This window comes from Mus caroli, chromosome 16, assembly GCF_900094665.2.
Source record: "Mus caroli chromosome 16, CAROLI_EIJ_v1.1, whole genome shotgun sequence".
In the NCBI taxonomy this organism is placed as follows: Eukaryota; Metazoa; Chordata; class Mammalia; order Rodentia; family Muridae; genus Mus; species Mus caroli.
In genome coordinates, this window is record NC_034585.1 from 17,559,338 (window position 1) to 17,578,471 (window position 19,134).

The window sequence follows — 19,134 nt, forward strand, 5'->3', positions numbered from 1 at the left end:
CCTATCAGACTGAAGCACCTCAGGATCTGCCTCACAATGGTCTTGGCCAAATGGGCACATAGCCCTGTTCCTGGGACAAACATGATTTCACATGGTTGTGCTGTTGTTTAACTAAAGGAGTCTTTAGAGTTAGAAAATATTTAATTCTCATCTCCTTGTAGGGCGATGAAGACAATTACTGGTCAGATCTCACAGACACTGGTGCTACCATGTCAGCTCCAGTAGCTCCTGTTTTGTCTCCGGGTGGGTTCACCTAGAGCCTTCTGCTCCACCCAGACTCACTCTGCCTTCAGATGGCTATGATCTTTTATGCAAATGACTCCTTACTTCCTCCCAAGTTAAAATTATGCACAGGTGAACTGAGCACTGTCTAGCATCAGACTTTACCACCTACCTTCTTTGAGAAGATGTCTATCCTCTTTCTTCAACCCAGTACAAGTATTTTATGTATCCCATATGAAGATGCTACCACGATACAGCCAAGAGGCTCACTCACCATTGCTGGATAAAAGAGGATAAAAACCGCTGATCCCAGGAAGCCCGTTGGTCCTAGGATGATTACATTATAAATCATGCCCAAGATGGCAACAACAGGTCCTCCAGCCAGCAAGCTGCCCACAGCGGCTGCCTCAAACATCCTTTGCCCATCATTGGAGCAGATATTGATGAGCTGTAAGATATGACAAACATTCAGGAGAAAGGTCAAGGTCAGAGCAGGGACCAAGGAAAGGAGGAACTCAGGCTGAGAGTGTGCTCTGGGTTGCTCTGAGAACAAAGCACAGGCTCTGAACTCACCTCCCCTAGGGACTTTTCTTTAATGTTCTTTAACTTCAGGATCTTCTTGAATGCCATAGTCAGGATAGCCCCCCGCAACCGGACACCAGTTCGATAATTCAATGCCCAAGTCAGTGCAAGTGACCAGGAGCGTACAACTTCTGTCAGGAGTAGGCCTAATACTAACAGCAAGCTGTACTGCAGGTTAGACTCTGTTGCCTGGGTGTACTCCAAGAGGTGCTTCACCACGAAGGCCTACAGGGAGAAACACACACCACAGTCAACATCGCCCACGGTAACCCCACACAAAGCCACAGTGTTATGTTAGGTTAGAAAGAGCAGGCTGCTCCACGGACAGTGATCAGTGTGTAAGCAAAGAGAAACTGTGTTGTTGGACCAAATATTCCCGGCAATCTGCCCCCAGGTGAAGGACAGAGGGATCACTTGCTTTTCTCCTGAAGGGCGCCATCGTGACCACTACTCTTTCTAATGTAACATAAACCTGTCCATGAGCTGCAATGCATTCTAAACGCATGGTCATCCAAAGGTATATATTGACCTTATTCCAGCCTCTTCACACATGGCTACCTCTCTTTACATGAAACCGAGACCTTTCTCTGTACCCTTTCACACGTGCTTATTCGATAAAAAGGAACAGTGTACCTACAGTTGTACGGAAGAGTGGGAAGTGCAAAACATCCCTGCAAACAAACAGGGGCAGTTTAATAGGACAGAAGCGAGCAAACAATACAAGCTACCAAACTCCAGAGACCCTCCCTCTGGCCCTCCCCACGCCCACTCCCTCTCAAAAACAAAAACATGTTACCTCAGGTAGCTTATGTCTAACACCACCTGCAGGGAGGGAAGACAGCCAGCCCCCAGAAACCACGAGTGTCACCTCCAGCTCTGAGGTCCTGCAACGCCGGAGCACACACTCACACAGGCACATTCAGCAACAGCAGTAAATACCAGGAAGTGGGAAGCAGCATACTTTTATTGAAAATGAAATATATATTTAAAGATACCATGTTCAAAGAGCATCTCACAAACACTGTACATTAGCAGGGGCATCAGGAACATTTGGTGGGAACATACAGAGCCGTACGGGGATAGCCATCACACAGATGGGCTGGCCTCCCACTTGCAACTATACACAGTAGAGGAAATGCATGGCAGAGCCATATCTGCTTCCAGAGTCTGGAGTACAATACATCAGGATGGCAGCTTTCACCGAGGAGGGAATCCCAAAGCTGCAATGAAGTAGAGTCTCTAGCAATAAAGACCTTGCTGCTGAAGAAAGAAGATTAAGGAGAAGAAAAAAAAAAAAAAAAAAACAACAACTAAAATTTCCCTAAAGAGGTACCCTGCTTAAAACTGCAAGTGCTGCTGGCATGCTAAGCTGCGAGGAAACACTCTGCTCCCGACAGACTGCGAGATTCCAGGCCTGCTGGGCAGGATGCTGGCATCCTTCGGAGTCTTTTCGAGTCCTGGTAGCTAAAATTGAGGTTGGCAAAAATCAAACCAAACCATAACAAAGAAAGCCAAACCAGTGCCCACCTTAAAGGAAAAAAAGAAATTAAACTCATGCACCCATCTACCCTGGTTCCCTCAGTAAGGAATTCTGTCTGCAGCTGTAAGATACTAAATGGCATACAACAGAGACAGATGGACCAGCCTGCAGTGCCTAACGCTGAATTCCGGAAGCCAGGTTTCTGGGGTAAATAGTCTCTTTCAGTTTTTATGAAAGTAACTTAATACCAAATTGTTTACCAATGCCCTAGGAGGTCTCTTGGGTCATGTCAAGCCCCAGTAAATAACCTGATCAAATGGGGGATTTCAGATTCTGAGAACTACTTTAATCCGCCTTTACCCTCCCGCAGAATTTTTAGAACCCATGTTTGGTCCTCACTGCATAGATTAACTAGCAAGTAGATTGGTTTCTTTTCCAGTATGCATCCAAAATGTGGAACTGGGTCACGAGGCCAAAGCCTCTCCTCCTGCAGTGATGCAACTCAGTAGGATGGCCTGCAGTGAAGCATTTCCCACACAGGGCAGCAGTGTGGAGCAGTCTCCCAGGGCAGCGGGTGTTGTCTGGGCTCCTTCCTTTCCTATACCTTAGGGTGCCCCCTTGGCAGCACTGGATAAGCAATCAGTCCCTCCCAGAGAGGAGAAGGGAAGGTGAAAGACATGGGTGTGTTTACACTATGTGAAACTTTCCAAGGGGAAAAGATGACAGAGGTAACACATGTCCAACACAGGGCTTTAAAAAGCAACGGCATTTCAAATGAGCTCGGATGGGGGAAAGAAAAGCAGTTTTACATGAAAAATTCAAACAAATTCAGTTTTTTTTAAAAAGTCATAAGTTTATCATTTATGTCTAAGCTAACTGGGAGGAAACTGAAGACTGTCAGCATAGCTGTCTTGCTGGGGAAGGCATTCCCAGTGAATAAACATTACCTTACCTGAGCTCTTGGCGAGAGATTCTGCCCAGCTTGACTCTCTCATTCTGACCGCAGAATACAGCCATCCTGAAAATTCTAAAGAACAGCTTCTGTCACTGGTCCCACTACAGAGACACTCCCCCCAAGTCCAGATCCTGACAGCATGGAGCAAGCTGTGGCTGGAGAGAGGCTGGAGGGTGGGAACTTACCTCTCTCAAGGCTTCCCTGTGCCCTTTCCCCACAGGCCTGGAACAGAGTTAGCACTCACTAAGAGATGGCACTGCAGAAGGCAGCCATCTCTAGCAAGTCTAGGGTGGGTGCTAACTCTTCAGACACAAGTCCTAGGTCAGGCCTGGGCTTCTAAAACTAACTTAGTCTAAGAAGGGCCCCACAGCATCTATATAATTGCAGTGACTTGGTTCTGCATTTTGAGTATGGCCAGTGCCCTCATAAATGCTGGCACTGTGCTGGAACTTTCTGGAACCTGAGGCATCTGACATAAAGCAGGAGTGTTGCCAGACTGTTCTGGGGTCAGTATCAACTGACCAAATTTTTAAAAATAATGCACATAAATACAGCCTGACTGTGTTTCATTTGTTCTGTGTATGACCACCAAGGCTCAACAAGACCTAATGGGATGTCCCATGTATGGAGTGTACAATTTAGGTTAAGATTTTGGTAAGAACAGAATAAGCCAATCTGAAAATCATGCCCAATTTAGAAAGTATGCAAAATCTAACATTGGATTTCCTCAGAAGGACTCACAGGTTTACTCACTGCTAATGTTAATTTCATTTCTTTTGTCAAAACCAGCCTGATTCCCCAATTTCCAGTCAAAAGAATTTATTGGGATTAGGGTTCCAAAAAAAGATGTCTACATTGTTTACACTTGCACATCTGTTTCACAAGCCCACAGCTCTCTAGGCCTATTGACTCTCCAGGGTTCTTCCCAAAAAACCGCAGCAGAGGGAGATGTGCCTGAGTTCCTGTTATGGAAAGGCACCCAGCTCTCCACAGGCATCTAGAAGCAGTCTCTAGAAGTTAGCATCCCGGTTGCTGCATCAGAATTGAAAGATTAGCAACTTAATAGATGCTCAAAGGAATGACCTTCAAGGCATCAAAGTGAGCATGCATTTTGCAATTACTTTTTGTGGAGTGAAAACTTTATCCCTGCAATCCAGGTCTTTTTTTTTTTTTTAAAGAAATGGGGAAATAAAGAATTAAGAAAGCCCATTATGATATTATTGAGAAATTCTGTACTACCCAGATGAAGGAACTGTGCGAAGTGTCAGAGCAGCCACCAGCTCTGTAGTGATACAATGACAGAAGCTCTTCTTGGGGGAATGCTGGCTCTATGAAAAACGTGCCATTTTGGCTAATAACATTTCAGTTACGTTGGTCTCTTTTATTTAAAACTTATATAAAAGTGTTAGTTGGTCAATTAAGAAACCTAATACCCAAACTTTTTTTTAAAGATCATACATTAAAAAGAAGAAAAACAAAATAAAAAACAAAAAACCTCCAAAGTGTAAATTAGTTTCACCTAGTCACCATGCATCTTAGACACATACTTACCCACCATGAACCTCCAGCTTACCCACACACGGAAAACGCACAGTTAAACAGTACTACTGCTCCGATGCCTCAAGGCAAATATGTAGAGAATAAATTCAATCACAATCTCAAGTGTCAGGCAGCACAGAGAAATGCAAGAAAGGATGCCCCGAAAACTCCTCCTGCCCAAAGCTCCCTTAGCTACTACACTGAATCCACACAGGCTTGGTAGAAACCACAGCGTCCATCCCAAATCTGCCACAGTTAACGCTATATGTAAAACTTGAAACAGACTCCCAAAACCCCTGGTAGACTTCTAGCTTCTTGAGGGATCATTGGTTACAGAGTCAGTCAACATATCAACTATGCCTCCAGGCATCTGGTACGTCACCAACATAGGCTTGCTAGCCCGTGCCACACAACGCTCAGCTTACTCGCTCACAGTACTGCCAAGACGCGGCTGTTCATGGCAGCACTTAATCAACAAGCAGGAGCTGTGTGGAACCAGGATCCATTCCGATTTGTGCAGCCCCGGGAAAACAAGCCAGCAGCTTCTTCTTCTGCAGCTCTTTGTTCTTAACAGTCTAGCTGACAAGCCACCGTTCACTCCCAAGTCCACTGACCCTATCCAATAGCCCTAGAAGTATATTTAAGGCTGCTAACTAGCTCAAAAATTATCATTACCTCTGCAACCAAAAAACAAGGTTAGAGCTGGCCATGGCCGGGTTTGGAGATGTTCAGAAAGGATAGTCAGAACTTACTGGTCCACTGAAGCCAGCCAACTGCGTGATCATCAGGCACACGATGGACAGGATGAGCCTGGTGCGGCAAAAGATCCACACAACCCTTCGCAGGGAGGCAGCGTCTGGCCCAACTTCATTCAGCTCTTCTTGCCACAGTCTCTCTAGTCTTAACAAGGGCACATGTCCTGTGTTACACATCTCCCCAGGGAAAGGACACATCCTAGCTCCCTTCCTGCCATCGCAGTTTCTATTGTTGCATACACAAATCTCTCCTTTAAAATTATGCACAAAGTCTACATCTTGTACAGAAAAACTCCCTTCCTGGCCTATGTGTATTGACTCCCAAAAGGGAGTATCTGAAATACAAACACAAGAAGAGCAGGAGCCTTTACTTCCACTCCTCAAAGGTCTCTCCCTGAATAAAAACTTCCTTTTGCAAGGGCACCAACCCTTTCTGAAGGATCCTGTAATAAAACGCAAAGCTACAAACTAGACTTTAATCAGACAATCAGCTACCACCAAAAATGTACTCTGTTACAAGGCAGCAACAATATCTCCCTGGAGGCACAGAAAGTTCTAGAAGTGGGGCTGAGAGAGAGAGAGAGAGAGAGAGAGAGAGAGAGAGAGAGAGAGAGAGAGAGAAAGCTCTTGGTTAAAACACAATTAGAGGGAAACAGAGATAAGACAAAGGGAAGAGAGTCCACAGGTTGCCCACCCTTAGCTGAAGTTCTGAATGGGTGTGGAGCTTTAGACTCCACACTGCTGGCCCACCCACCAGCTCAGGCCTAGCACCCAGTGTATATAGGGTGGACCAGAGACGCCTACCTTCTGCAGTTCACATCAGAAGACTCATACTTGGACAAAGGCCACACATCCTCCATTAACAGCTCCCCCTTCTTGTGAACCACTTGGGCCAGAGGAGAGAGCCATGAAAAGGTCATGTAGGAGAAAAGTCCAGCATTGTCCACTGGGTGCTGGTGCCTAGAGGAGAAGTCCAACCACGAGGTGTCAACACACACAGAGACTTGAGCATAAGTGAGAAACACCCTTAGTAAACAGTTCGTGACAAATGTTGGTCCCCACTAGCTGTTCTCGCTTCAGCCTGAGATTTCAAAACTGCTTTTAGTGCTTTGCATATGAAACATTAGCCAACAATGTCTTACTTGGTAGTGGTCCGGAAGGGCTTCAGGGCACTTAAACCATGGTGGTATTTTCCCTTAGAATGCTCCTCATCCAGAATTTGGAGATGAGAATGCACAGAGATATCCAGGGAAAGCCCCTCAACTCGGGCTGCTGTTTCGAGAGCATCTTGGCATTCCAACTGTGATGGGGAGAACAGTTAAGGAGAATTAATACAGAGAGAAGAGAGCTAAATCCAGCTGACTACAACTCAAAATACACCAGGAGCAAACCACTCCATCAGCATTGGAAAACCCTAGGACACAGGGCTAGACACTAAACCTGCATGTTAAGAACCCATTAAAGAACATTCAACCGAACACATACATACGAAGTTTTTTTTAGGTTTGTAGAATGGAGTGCAAAGTATAGTTCTCATATCTGTGCCATCACCTCCACCTCCTTCTCCTATGTTAGACCTCCCATAAGATGGTACAAGTGTTACATCGACAGGCCAGTGCTGACACAGTAACTGGAATCCACATTACACTAGGTTCATTCTTTGTGTTATACATTCAAAACATAAATTTTTTATAACTCAAATCTTTTATCATGGGCTGGGGATGTAGTCCAATGGTAGAGTACTTCCCTAGAATACATGAGACCCTAGGTTTGATCTTTAGCAGAAGGGAGGCAAGAGCACAGAAAGCCCTGAATAATTCCCTGGAGCCACACACAAAGATAAATGACTTTAAAAATCAAATATTTGATCTTCTTTTTCCTGAGAGTCATATACTGAAAGTCAATCCTTTCACCAATAACTGAAAATTGTATTGCTAGTTTTCTATTACAAAATATCAAAGTCAGTCCCAACTAACCACGAGAGCCGGGATGTCCTGTCTCCCTCTCTCATCAGCAACCAGAGAGTACAGCATGGGTGTTCAGCAGGTTGCCCACCCAATTACCCCAACATTCTCAGTCCAAAATATATAGTCCCTGTGACGGTTCACCTTGAGAAGAGCTGTGTTTACTTCAGCTTACAGCTTATCTTAGCTACTGTTCTATTGCTGAGAAGAGACATCATGACCAAGGCAACTTATAAAAAAGCATTTAATCGGGAGTTTGCTGAGAGTTCCAGAGGGTGAGTCCGTGAGCACCATGGCAGGAAGACATAGCACTGGGGAATAACTGAGAGCTCACATCCTGATCCACAAATAGGAAGCAGAGACTGTGGGGAGCTGGGCCTGGAACAGTCTTTTGAAACCTCAAAGTCTACTCCTAGTTAGGGCACCTTTGTTAGGGTTTCTATTGTTAAGGAGACACATCATTGCCATGGCTACTCCTATAAAGGAAAACATTTTAATTGGGACTGCCTTACTGGTTTAGATGTTTAGTCCATTATGTCAGGGCAGGAATCCTGGTAGCCTGCAGGCTGACAGGAAGAGCTTGAGGGTTCTACATCTCAATCTTCAGGAAGCAAGAAGAAAGCCCCTCTGCCTGGCTTGACCATTTGAAACCTCAAAGCTCACGCATAGTAAGACACCATCTCCAGCAACACCACACTTACTCCAACAAAGCCACAACACCTCATAATAATGTCACTCCCTATGTGCCTACTGGAGCCACTTTCATTCAAACACTCACACATCTCTTCTAACAAGAGCATACTTTCTAGTCCTTACTAAAGACTCCACCAACTGGGAGCCAAACATTCAAATATGGCCTATGGGGCCAACCTCACTCAAACCACCTCAAAGCTTGTAGTCTGTCATCCAGGGAAATCAGGACAGGAACTAAAAGCAGGAACCTGGAGGCAAAAACCTGACACAGGGGCTATAGGAGTGTTATTTATTGGTTCGCTCTGTAATTTGAATCTGTAAACTTGCCTATGACTTGCTCAGCCTACTTTCTTATAGCAACCAGGCCCACCAGTCCAGACATGATACTGCCCACAATGAACCAGGCCTTTATATATCTATCACTAATCAGGCTCACCCATAATACAAGCTGTTGAAGGGTATTTTCTCAGTTGAGCCTCCTGTTACCTAATGACTCTACCTTGTTGAAATAAAACTAGCAGTGCAGTGTGCCATCCACTAGTACACTTCCATAAGACATCAGCACTAAGAAAAAAATAGAACCATCACCTCTTTTACCTCAGTCTTGTAACAATAGTTCCTGAGCACTTCTGATATTTAAGACTGTTCTGGATGATGGAAGAGAACATGAGAGTGCTGACGTGTACAACCCATTCTTTTCATTTGCTTCATCAAAAATATTAATAATAATAAATCACATCCTGGCCTTTTGGCTAAGATTAAATGTAAAATGCCTACTGACAGGTTTTTGTTTTTTTTTTTTAAAAACCTGTTACTAGAAAACCAAACAATTTAATAAATAAATCTGATGGCATGGGTTTTGTTTCTGTGATCACATTTAATGATATGTCCCATATCTTCCAGTGTTATGTTATTCTCTGTACAGGCAGATACCAAACTCAAAAAAACTTTGAGCAAGAGCTGGCAAGCGCCGGGCGTGGTGGCGCACGCCTTTAATCCCAGCACTCAGGAGGCAAAGGCAGGTGGATTTCTGAGTTCGAGGCCAGCCTGGTCTACAAAGTGACTTCCAGGACAGCCAGGGCTATACAGAGAAACCCTGTCTCGAAAAAAAAAAAAAACACAAAAAAAAAAAAAATTGTTAAAAAAAAAAAAAAAAGAGCTGGCAAGCAAGACCCTTTGCTGAGGGTTGTCTAGTGCCACCGTGGCATCCGATGCATGAGAAGAGGCTAAGGTTTTAGAACGTGGACTCCCTAAAATCTTGCCCTGACAAAGGCAAGCCGTCATAAGCTGACTTATTCTGTATAATATGTAATATCCTATGTAATAAGAAAACAGGGAGTCCTAAACTTAAATTATACAACACATTTTTTATCTAAAAACTTAAAATTTGCTGCTGTTGCTCCACATCTGATTCTCTTTCACAGACAGTTTCCAGAGGGTCAGCCCTGGTGTGCTACTATGTTCTGCCCATGTCATGGGAGGAGGACGGAATAGAAGGACACAGGGTCCCGCTGCACATAGGCAGCAGGGAGCTTCAGAGACAGACCTCGTCCAAACACAGAGCAACAGAGCCTTAGATTCTGGCAAGAGCTTTAGAATGCTAACATTAAAAAAGAAAGGAAGGAAGGAAGGAAAGCAGGAAGGAAGGAAGGGAAAGACAGACAGACAGAGAACAAAACACTCAGAGAAAAGAGTTCCTTCACTATAATAAAACCATTTTTTCTTACAGACTTGAAGGGTCCGACTGTACCATGCAGAGGTTTTGAACATGGGTTTTAGAAGGCAAGGCAGGTGTAGACTGAATGCTGACCTTGCCACCAGCCTTTAGCCTGTTACTGCCACACTATGAGCTTCAGTGCTCACATTTACTTGTGTGTGAACCTATTACACCATGCCGAAAGCAAATAAGGTTATGTAAGTGCTTAGCAAACATTTAATACACAGGGTCTATATATTACCTTTCAGTCAAGGGCAACACCTCGACTACTTCCTCCTTCCTTAGGTTATCTGGCCCTCAGTCATCCACTAAGTATTCCTCACATCTACACCACTGCGTGTGTGACTCAGGGTCCTGCCACTAGGAGTGCCTGCAGGGCGTTTGCATACAGAACGTGGCACCTGTTATTGGAAAGTCAAAGGTCGCCTCACCAGCAGCACAACCAAGCATCTAATGCTATCTAGTAAATCACTAAAGAGATTTTTACCCACTCCACTTGTACTTTATACTTGTCACTTAAAACTTTGCTTATGATCGATTAACAGTAGTGCTGGCAAGCTTTTAAGTCAACCTGACACAGGATATAGTCATTCTATCAGGGGAACCTCAATCGAGATAATGCTCCCACCAGACTGTCCTGTGGGTAAACCTTGGAGCATTTTCTTGACTGATGTATGTGGGCAGACTTAGCCCACAGCAGGAGACGCCACCCCCGGGCTGGTATAGCAGACTAAGCACCAGGCATGGCCTCTAAGTTCCTGCCTTGAGATCCTGCCCTGACTTCCTTGGACGACAAACTACAAGTGGTTCTCCCTTTTTCTCCTCAAGTTGACTCTGGTCATGATAGGCTTTTATTTTGTTTTCTGTTTGTTGTTTCTTTTGTTTTGCTTTTGTTTTATCACAGCAATAGAAGCCCTGAGAAAATAATGTAATAAATAATTATTCACTTTGCTCTTTCTTGATTATATAGACTACACTCCAGCAGTAGGACAAGACTAAAGAATGAGAACCCTAACAATTGCACAGCTACTCAGTCTGCCACAGTTAACGTCATTACTAACTAGTTAGAACTCGTACCTACTACTGCTGCCGAAGACTCTATTAGTTGTAAATTCTTTATAGTCTGAGGTTGAATGGATTGAAATGGAAATGAACCAGGATGCAGGGAGAGGCCTGGGCTTCACAGAACAGTAACACATGTGGAATTAAGCCTAACAGGTTACATTAAAATGATTATGTAAATGGAAGAAAATTAAATAGTAGCTTAAGCTGAATGGGAGAGAGCTTCCACTTACCCCCAAAAGTCAAAAATGTATCAAAAGTAAGATGGATGGATGGGTTTACATATAAAAATAAAAGCCAGGAGCCAGGCGCACTCCTTTAATCCCAGCACTCGGGAGTCAGAGGCAGGTGGATTTCTGAGTTGGAGGCCAGCCTGGTCTACAGAGTGAGTTCCAGGACAGCCAGGGCTACACAGAGAAACCCTGTCTCAAAAAACCAAAAAACAAACAAACAAACAAAAACTTATTAAGGGCCTACTATCTATGAATAGTATTCTAAAGGATAAGGATATAAGAAAGTAGAAACACATTGTCACCAACAAGAAACATAAACTGAAATTCAAGATACAACTACCTACTTTAATAAAAACAGAGAGTAACCCAATACCAAAAGGGGGGAGTTTAAACAAGAGCACACTGTGAGAGTGCCTAACTGAGCCTCGGTCACTGGAAGAATAATACCTTCTGGATATACAGCTCCACAATGTCATTGTATAGAGGAACATTTCCAAGGCAGGGGAAACCATTCAAACCCAACAGCTTCTAGAGCTCAAATGGCAGAATCATGGTTAAATCACAACATGCTGTCACTGCAGCTCAGTGCTGTCAGACAGACCCAGACAGCACAAGCCTCAATCTACACCTGTTCATGCAAGCTGAAATTCTCACCATCTTTAGAGTAGAGAGAACATTTTCATATCTTTTACTTAACACATCATGAAAAGTACCACCTTTTTAACATACAATCACTATAATATTATTGGAATTTTCTTCATGAGGGACTGTTTTCTGTGGTAAAATTTAGTATTTTGTTCTTGGGGCTCAGTTTCCAACTGTTTCAAATGTTCAGGAGCCATGTGTGGCTGGCAGCTGCTATAACTGGGTGATGCACACAGTTCTCAAGTGAGGGTGCTTTGGTTTGGTTTTGTTTTTCCAGAGGATATTTGGAGACATGAGTAGCTGTCACCAGTACAGAGTGCTGCTAGCTGTTCTAGGCAGAGGCAGGAAAGTTGGTGGACATTCTACACTGCACAGGACCACCCCATAACAAAAGTTCTTTATGCCACAATGTCAGTAGCACTGAGGTAAGCATAGACTGCTAAACAGCTAAGGCAGCAGTACACAGTAATCTGAGAGAAGGGATTTATGAGGTCATTTTTTTAATGTTATAATTCTTTAAATCCTTTTCAGAAGTGATTTTTTAAATGGGGTCTCAAGTAGCCTAGGCTGATCATGACTAATATGCAGCCAGGTATGACCTTAAGCTCTTGATCCTCCTGTGTCCACCTCCAGGGCTCAGACTACAGGCATGACTAGGTTTCTGCAGTGCTGAGAAAGGAACCCAGGGTTCCCCACAAGTATCAAAGGGCCTCAGTGGCCAGATGCCCAACCACAAGCACAGGTACTGCAGCAGTGGCTTTCCCAAAGGGGACAGGGAGGTGGCAAGACCCCAACAAGAAGATGCTGCCTCCAGTTTTGCCTGCTCTGCAGCTGTGTGAGTCGCACATATTGAACACCTTACTACTGAGGCAAGGAGGAGGAGGGGATAGAGACACTGCAGAGCTAAAAAGGAACAAAAGTCTGGATTCTGCCTAAACCCAGCTAGAGGTCAAAGACCTGCACTCACGTGCCTAGCTGGAAAGATAAAGAGTCAGCTGACCCACAGCACACAGAGCTCTTCCCTTTGTGGGTACTACATTTACCATCTTACGTTTGCCATCTTGGCATTTGTCATAGTTCACACACCTACTGCATGCACAGCCATTGAATGCCTGGGCTGCCCGTCTCCCTCCAGACTGCCAATCTGCTGACAGGGCACAATGTGCTTGCCCTGCAATGGTCAGGGACCAGGAATCATTCCCCCGGGAGCAATCCAAAGCCCTCCTGACAAGCATGCCACCCTGAGAAAACCAACCCATGTCAACTCACATTCCCATGCCACCTGTTAGTACAAGCCATAAATAAGGGCAAATGCGTAAAGCCAGAGGACACAATATGGTGTCAGCATGGCAACATAGGTATTTTCTACCAGCGGTAATCTGGTATTACCTTACAATGAGGAAGAACTTAAGTTGTTGCATAAACTTGATCTGAAGCAATTAATTCAAAGTTTGTATTACAATGGGTGGGGGAGATCTGAGATTAAATTTGTCAATACCATGATTAAGTTTCAAATGATTAAGCTAAAATCGAATCACAGGATGAGGAAATACTTGGAGCTCAATGCTTGAGGCAGTGGTTCTCAACCTTCCTAATGCTGCAACCCTTTAATATAGTTCCCCCACCATGCCACAGGGGCACGTGTTCCACTATGTTCATAACAGCCTTATTTGTGATAGCCAGAAGCTGGAAAACAGAACAGAACAGAACAGATGCCCCGCGGCAGAAGGGTCATACAGAAGATGTGGTTTATTTACACAGTGGAGCACTACTCAGCTGTTAAGAACAAGGACGTGCTGAGTTCTGTAGGTAAATGGATGGAACTAGAAAATAGCATCCCGAGTGAAGTAACTCAGACCCAAAAGGACATGCATGGTATGTACTCATTAATAAGTAGATATCAGCCAAAAAATAAAATTAAAACAAACAAACAAAAAAATAGCACAGAATACCCAGGATACAATCCACAGAACTCATACAGGTCAACAAGCTGAAGCCCAAGCGAGGACGCCTCAGTCCCACTCGAGAGAGAGAAGAAAGCTATCTCAAGTGAGAGGGAGGGAGGGATCTGAGATGGAAAGTGGACAGGCAGGGGAGTGGGGGAGGGGGAACCTGATCTGATATTGGGTGAGGGGAAAGGACTGAAAAGGACTCATATGACCCCCAAAGGGCTCGTGACCCACAGGTTGAGAACCCCTGCTTAAGGAGTAAGAATTGCCTTTATTCCATGAGATCTCAGGAGGCCCAGTGTAGCCACACCAGGAAACTTTAAAACTCCACCAATAACTTGATTCCATTGCAGAGACTTTTGTATCTAGAATAGAGCCCTTTTTCTTTTTAATACTCTACATATGACTTTAATACAGTCTGACTTGAAAACTACTGATTTAGATACTAAAACTTGTAAATGTTGGTGAAAATGCCTTTAAGATTTTCAGTTTTTAGCTTTGGAAAACAAAAACACAAAAATAGAACTTTCTTCATGCCAAGGTCAGCCCGGGTGTCAGTTCTCAGGACCCATCGATTTTCGTTTTTGAGCTAGGGTCTCTCACTGGGACCAGGCTATACAATCAGCCCCAAGGATTCTCCCACCTGTCTCCCTCACTGCTGCTGTACCTGCTTTCACGTGGGTTCTAGGACTCCCACTCAGGACCTCACACCTGCAAATCAAGCACTGTACCAATGGAGTTTCCCACACACACCCAGGCCCTGCTTCATGGACTTCTTAAAAGTCACAGGACTTCAGCTTTTACAGGTACTTAGAATGTGTTCCTACCTCTCAAAACCAAATGTAAGTATTTCTGTGACACAGCATAGGACATCAATCGTTTTTGCAATGTTTGCTCCAGAAACAAAGGCATCTTAAAGATAGGTGCCATGCATAGTCAATACTGTTGATTTTGGCTGGCTGTTCCACTGTTCTTCTGATGGTCCCACACACTAGGCTAAAACAACAGGCAGGTGAAATTAATGTTTCAGAGAACCCAATAGCTCTGCTCTGAATCACCTAACTCCAGAAATACCACACTGGGACAATCAGCAGATCACAGTACCCTATCGGATCTGCTGATAAATTCTACTGTGCCACACCCACAGGGAGGTGAGGCCACAAGGACAGCCTGGCCTACACTTGGTTCCCTGTGAAGGACACTCATTTGTAAATCAGTCTTGCTTCAGGCATTCATGAATGGACTTTGTCAATCGTGTTTTTCCATAATTTCTGCTAAGATCAAACTGATCTCTTTGAACGACAGATGCAGAAGAAAATAATCTGTTATTTGGAAACATGTTTTTACTATACAGCCCAGGCTGGCCTTAAATTTGGGATTATCCTTCCACCTCAACCACACCCAAGCATGAGAATTAGAGAGGCCCAGCCAGAAGAAGAGCCTTGAATAATGAAAAGCACACATAACACCTAAACTGCTAACTCCTTCCTTTAAAAGGGAAGGAAGGAAGAACTAGACAAGTTTAACTCCACTATCGGACGTCAGTGTACCAGAAAAACCTCACGTCACTGTGTTTGAAACAGACAGGTTCAGTCATTGCAAGGACTTGTAGAGAGAATGTCTATCCTTAGCACTGACCCTTTAATTTGTGATCAGACACAAGGCATGAAGGACAGCAGGTGTTGCCACAGAGCCAAGCTTTACTAAGCGTTTCACTGGCCATTTGTCATCTCCTAACTACTTTAATAGACACCAGTGCTTAGAACTACCTTAAAAACAGTAAGCTGTGCTAGGGTCATGGCTCGCACACCTTTCGTTCCCAGCACATCAGAGGCACAGGCAGACACATCTGAGTTTGAGGCTAGCCTGGTCTACACAGTAAGTTCCATGCCGCCTAGGGCTACATAATGAGACTGTCACACACACAAAAAGAAACTAACAAAAACTACCCCAAGTCCCATCTAACAATTTTCTTTTCAGGTGGGAATCAGTGAGCTGTTGCTGTAGACACAAGCAGCTCTCACCAGCAACAGCACGACGGCCATCTCTCCTGGGGCTGTGGCCAGCACTGAGACTGGCATCTGACTGGAGGCCAGCTACCTAGTCATACCACCAAGCCTAAGAAACTCCAGAGCCTCACAGAGCTGATAGATGCTTACATGGAGGAAAGGGACTTGGGGCAGAGGCATCCAGAAGATGCACTGAGTTGCTGCAGAAACACTTATGCAGAGATATGAAATACTAGCTGCTGTCCTGCCCTCCTCCCTAAACCAGGCTGACTCACCGGGCACTGTTCTCCACTCTGAGAACATAAGAGCTAAAACAAAATCACATGCCTTTTAGCTGTAAAAGCTTTCAGGGTCAAATTCTCTCAAAGTGTAATGTCATACAAAGCATTGCAGGAAAACGATTGCAGAGGTGGGTAGAGGTGATTTATTTTTTCTGATATAATCGTATGTACTTCACACATTTCTACAATAGGCTCCTATTCCTTTCCTAATAACGTCTTAGAATAATTTCTGGAAGAGATAAGATTTACATCCTAAATCCCTAAAATACAACTCAAACTCATCAAGATATCTTGAGTAGCTAACTATGAAAACTCTAACCAATGCCAAGAGTCCATCTAAGTTTTAATGAAGATCCCTGGATTTTCAGAATGCTGATTCCTTACTTTCCTAGACGCAAAATATTCTAACTTGAAGGAAAATTCCACCAATGAGAAAAAATAATGCAATCACAATGGTGCATGGGCTCTAGCTGACTTCTGGTTATTTTCCATTCTTCCTCTTGTCCTCCATTCAACAAGCTCATGAAAAACAAGTCACCCTGAACTTTAGCCTGATCACCAAACGTGACCACTTAAGTCAAACTTTACAAAGCACCTGACAGCTTTATCTCACTTAGCTCAAACATGTAGTAAGTCCAGGACCTAGCTGTGGATTCTTATACCTTCTACCTCCACAGTCTCTCCTTTCTCCAAATGCTGATTCTCTGTTCTCCAGCTAAATGCTACCTTTTCCTAAGGTCTTCCCTAAGAGAAGGACTTTTTCCTTGTTAAATTATATATGTATATGTATACACACATATATATACATATGTGTGTGTACATATATATGTATGTATATGTGTGTATATATGTGTGTGTGTGTGTATGTATGTATGTATGTACATATCTGAGTTAAAATTCTATAGGAAGGCAAGCTCTGCCTCAATTCAACTGTGTCTGTACCAGATAGGTGGTGTGCAGCATCGTACATGCATACATACTAAAGTGTGTTTACACGCTTGCTGACTTAGTCACCATTCTTTGGCTGTGAGGACATAACATGACCATGTCAACTTGTAAAAGAAACCATTTAATAGGGGACTTGTTTAACATTTCAGAGGGTGAGTCCTTGACCATCATGGCAGGGAGAGTGGCAGCAGGCAGCTATGGTGCTGGAGCAGTAGAGCAGCTGGGAGCTTACACTCTGAGACAACAACCACAAGACAGAGAGAGCTAACGGAGAGTGGCGTGGGCTTTTTAAACTTCAATGCCCACTCCCAGTGACATACCTCCTCCAATAAAAAACTGTTCTAACAACTGGGGACCAACCATTCCGCAAACACATGAGCAGATGAGGGTCATTTCATTCAAATCAACACATTTGCTACACAAATAAAAACATCTCACAATTAAAAAAAAAAAAAAAAAAAGGACTGACTAGGAAGGAGTAGCATGCATGCCTAGTGTGTGCAGTTAGGACTAGGGACCAGTATGCACACCTAGTGTGTGTAATGCCACAGGCTCAACAACACCACCAAAACCAAAACTCATCTGAGCTCCTGGACCTGGACACTCTCTGTGTGCACACCGTGCACTCATTCTCCATGTGCACATACAAACACAATGCAAAAAGCAGGCTGTGCTACAAGCAAGAACCATGCACACAAGAAACATGACAGTGTTCAGCAGTGATCCAAAGAGAGAAGTCCACACTTAAGCTCAAATAATGCCACCCAATATTCATTCTTAGATCAAGGAAGACACAGAAAATGCAATCAGCACTTTAGAATAAACCATGTCTGCTAAGCCTCAGATTAAATGTGGCAATTCACACTAACTTTACAGTTCTAAAGCGTACAAATGTTATTTTTTACGCTAATTAACTCCAAGCATTTATAATAGACTATAGATACTTAATGTAACTGTTTAACACAATTTTCCCAGAATATTAAAAAAAAAATCATACAATACCAAGAACTGTCCAAAGCATGTTTTCAGGTCCTTTCTAACACACTAGCTTCTTGGTCCTTTTTGATTCTAACATGTTTGCAACTGTTGTATGCTTATATGTTAACTGGAGATCAGAGGTGGCCTAGAAAGCCTTCTTTCCGTCTTCTACGGTTCTATGGTTCCTCTGTAATGAGCAGCAGGGAGAGTGCTCCTAGCAGAACCATTCTCTAAGGATGGAGCGGATACTCAGGAAGTGTTGCAAGAAACATCACTCTCTACCCAGTCAGCTGCTCAGGGTTTGTTTGTTTGTTTGCTTTGTTTCTTTTTAAAATATATTCTCAGCCGGGCAGTGGTGGCGCATGCCTTTAATCCCAGCACTTGGGAGGCAGAGGCAGGAGGATTTCTGAGTTCAAGGCCAGCCTGGTCTACAGAGTGAGTTCCAGGACAGCCAGTACTACACCGAGAAACCCTGTCTCGAAAAACCAATAAATAAATAAATAAATAAATAAAGTGTGTGTGTATTTTCTCTTCCTTAAAAACTGAAATAATTGACATGAATATTATTTCAAGCCTGAAAACTTCTGGAATCGTTCTAATTCCTCAGTAATCAAGCTTACACCATCTACAAGCTTGCAATGAGTGTACCTAAGAAGTCACAGTTTTGACAGGAGATACTGAAGATTTCAGAAGGTATATGTACTTCTCAAAATAATGGATAGCTATACATTCATTATAATTTATGTACAAAAATAAGTTGAATAAACCTATGATTTCATTGCTTAGTTCAAGGCTAAGAATAACTTTTTAAAAATAAGTATTTCTTAAATATTTTAAGCCAAAAATGTTAAGAAAAAGAAGAAAAGAGCAAACATAACACCTTGGGAAACAAGAAAGAATTCCTGAAATTTAACAGACTTACTAGCAACCTTCTTGCCCAAGGTTGACTTAGTAAACATGGCTTCATTTACAGTTCCTCTCTGTCTACAGAGGAAAGGCCTGGCAGAGCTACTGCATACCCAGGTCAATAACCTCAACAAACTCGATAGGACTCAATGTTAGCATCATGGGTTGCAACATTTCCTGTAAAAATCACTCATTCTTCACACCTTATGTTAGCCA

The 19,134-nt window shown here is 43.5% G+C and overlaps 1 protein-coding gene across 6 annotated transcripts in view; it reads right to left on the reverse strand.

The window, feature by feature from the left end:
• Abcc5 (ATP binding cassette subfamily C member 5) overlaps positions 1-19,134 on the reverse strand; it is a 96,187-nt gene that overhangs the window by 68,544 nt on the left and 8,509 nt on the right. For 2 of the 6 annotated variants that reach the window (XM_021184648.2, XM_021184649.2), the window contains exons 3-7: positions 6,676-6,833; positions 6,338-6,493; positions 5,531-5,678; positions 796-1,029; positions 497-670 (exon numbers count right to left, since the gene is read on the reverse strand). In XM_021184648.2, coding sequence (XP_021040307.1) covers positions 497-670; positions 796-1,029; positions 5,531-5,678; positions 6,338-6,493; positions 6,676-6,833 — 870 coding nt within the window. Of the gene's footprint in view, positions 1-496; positions 671-795; positions 1,030-1,750; positions 3,312-5,530; positions 5,679-6,337; positions 6,494-6,675; positions 6,834-19,134 lie in introns of those variants that run through there. The other 4 variants (XM_029470413.1, XM_029470414.1, XM_029470412.1 and 1 more) reach the window with 4 other exon arrangements.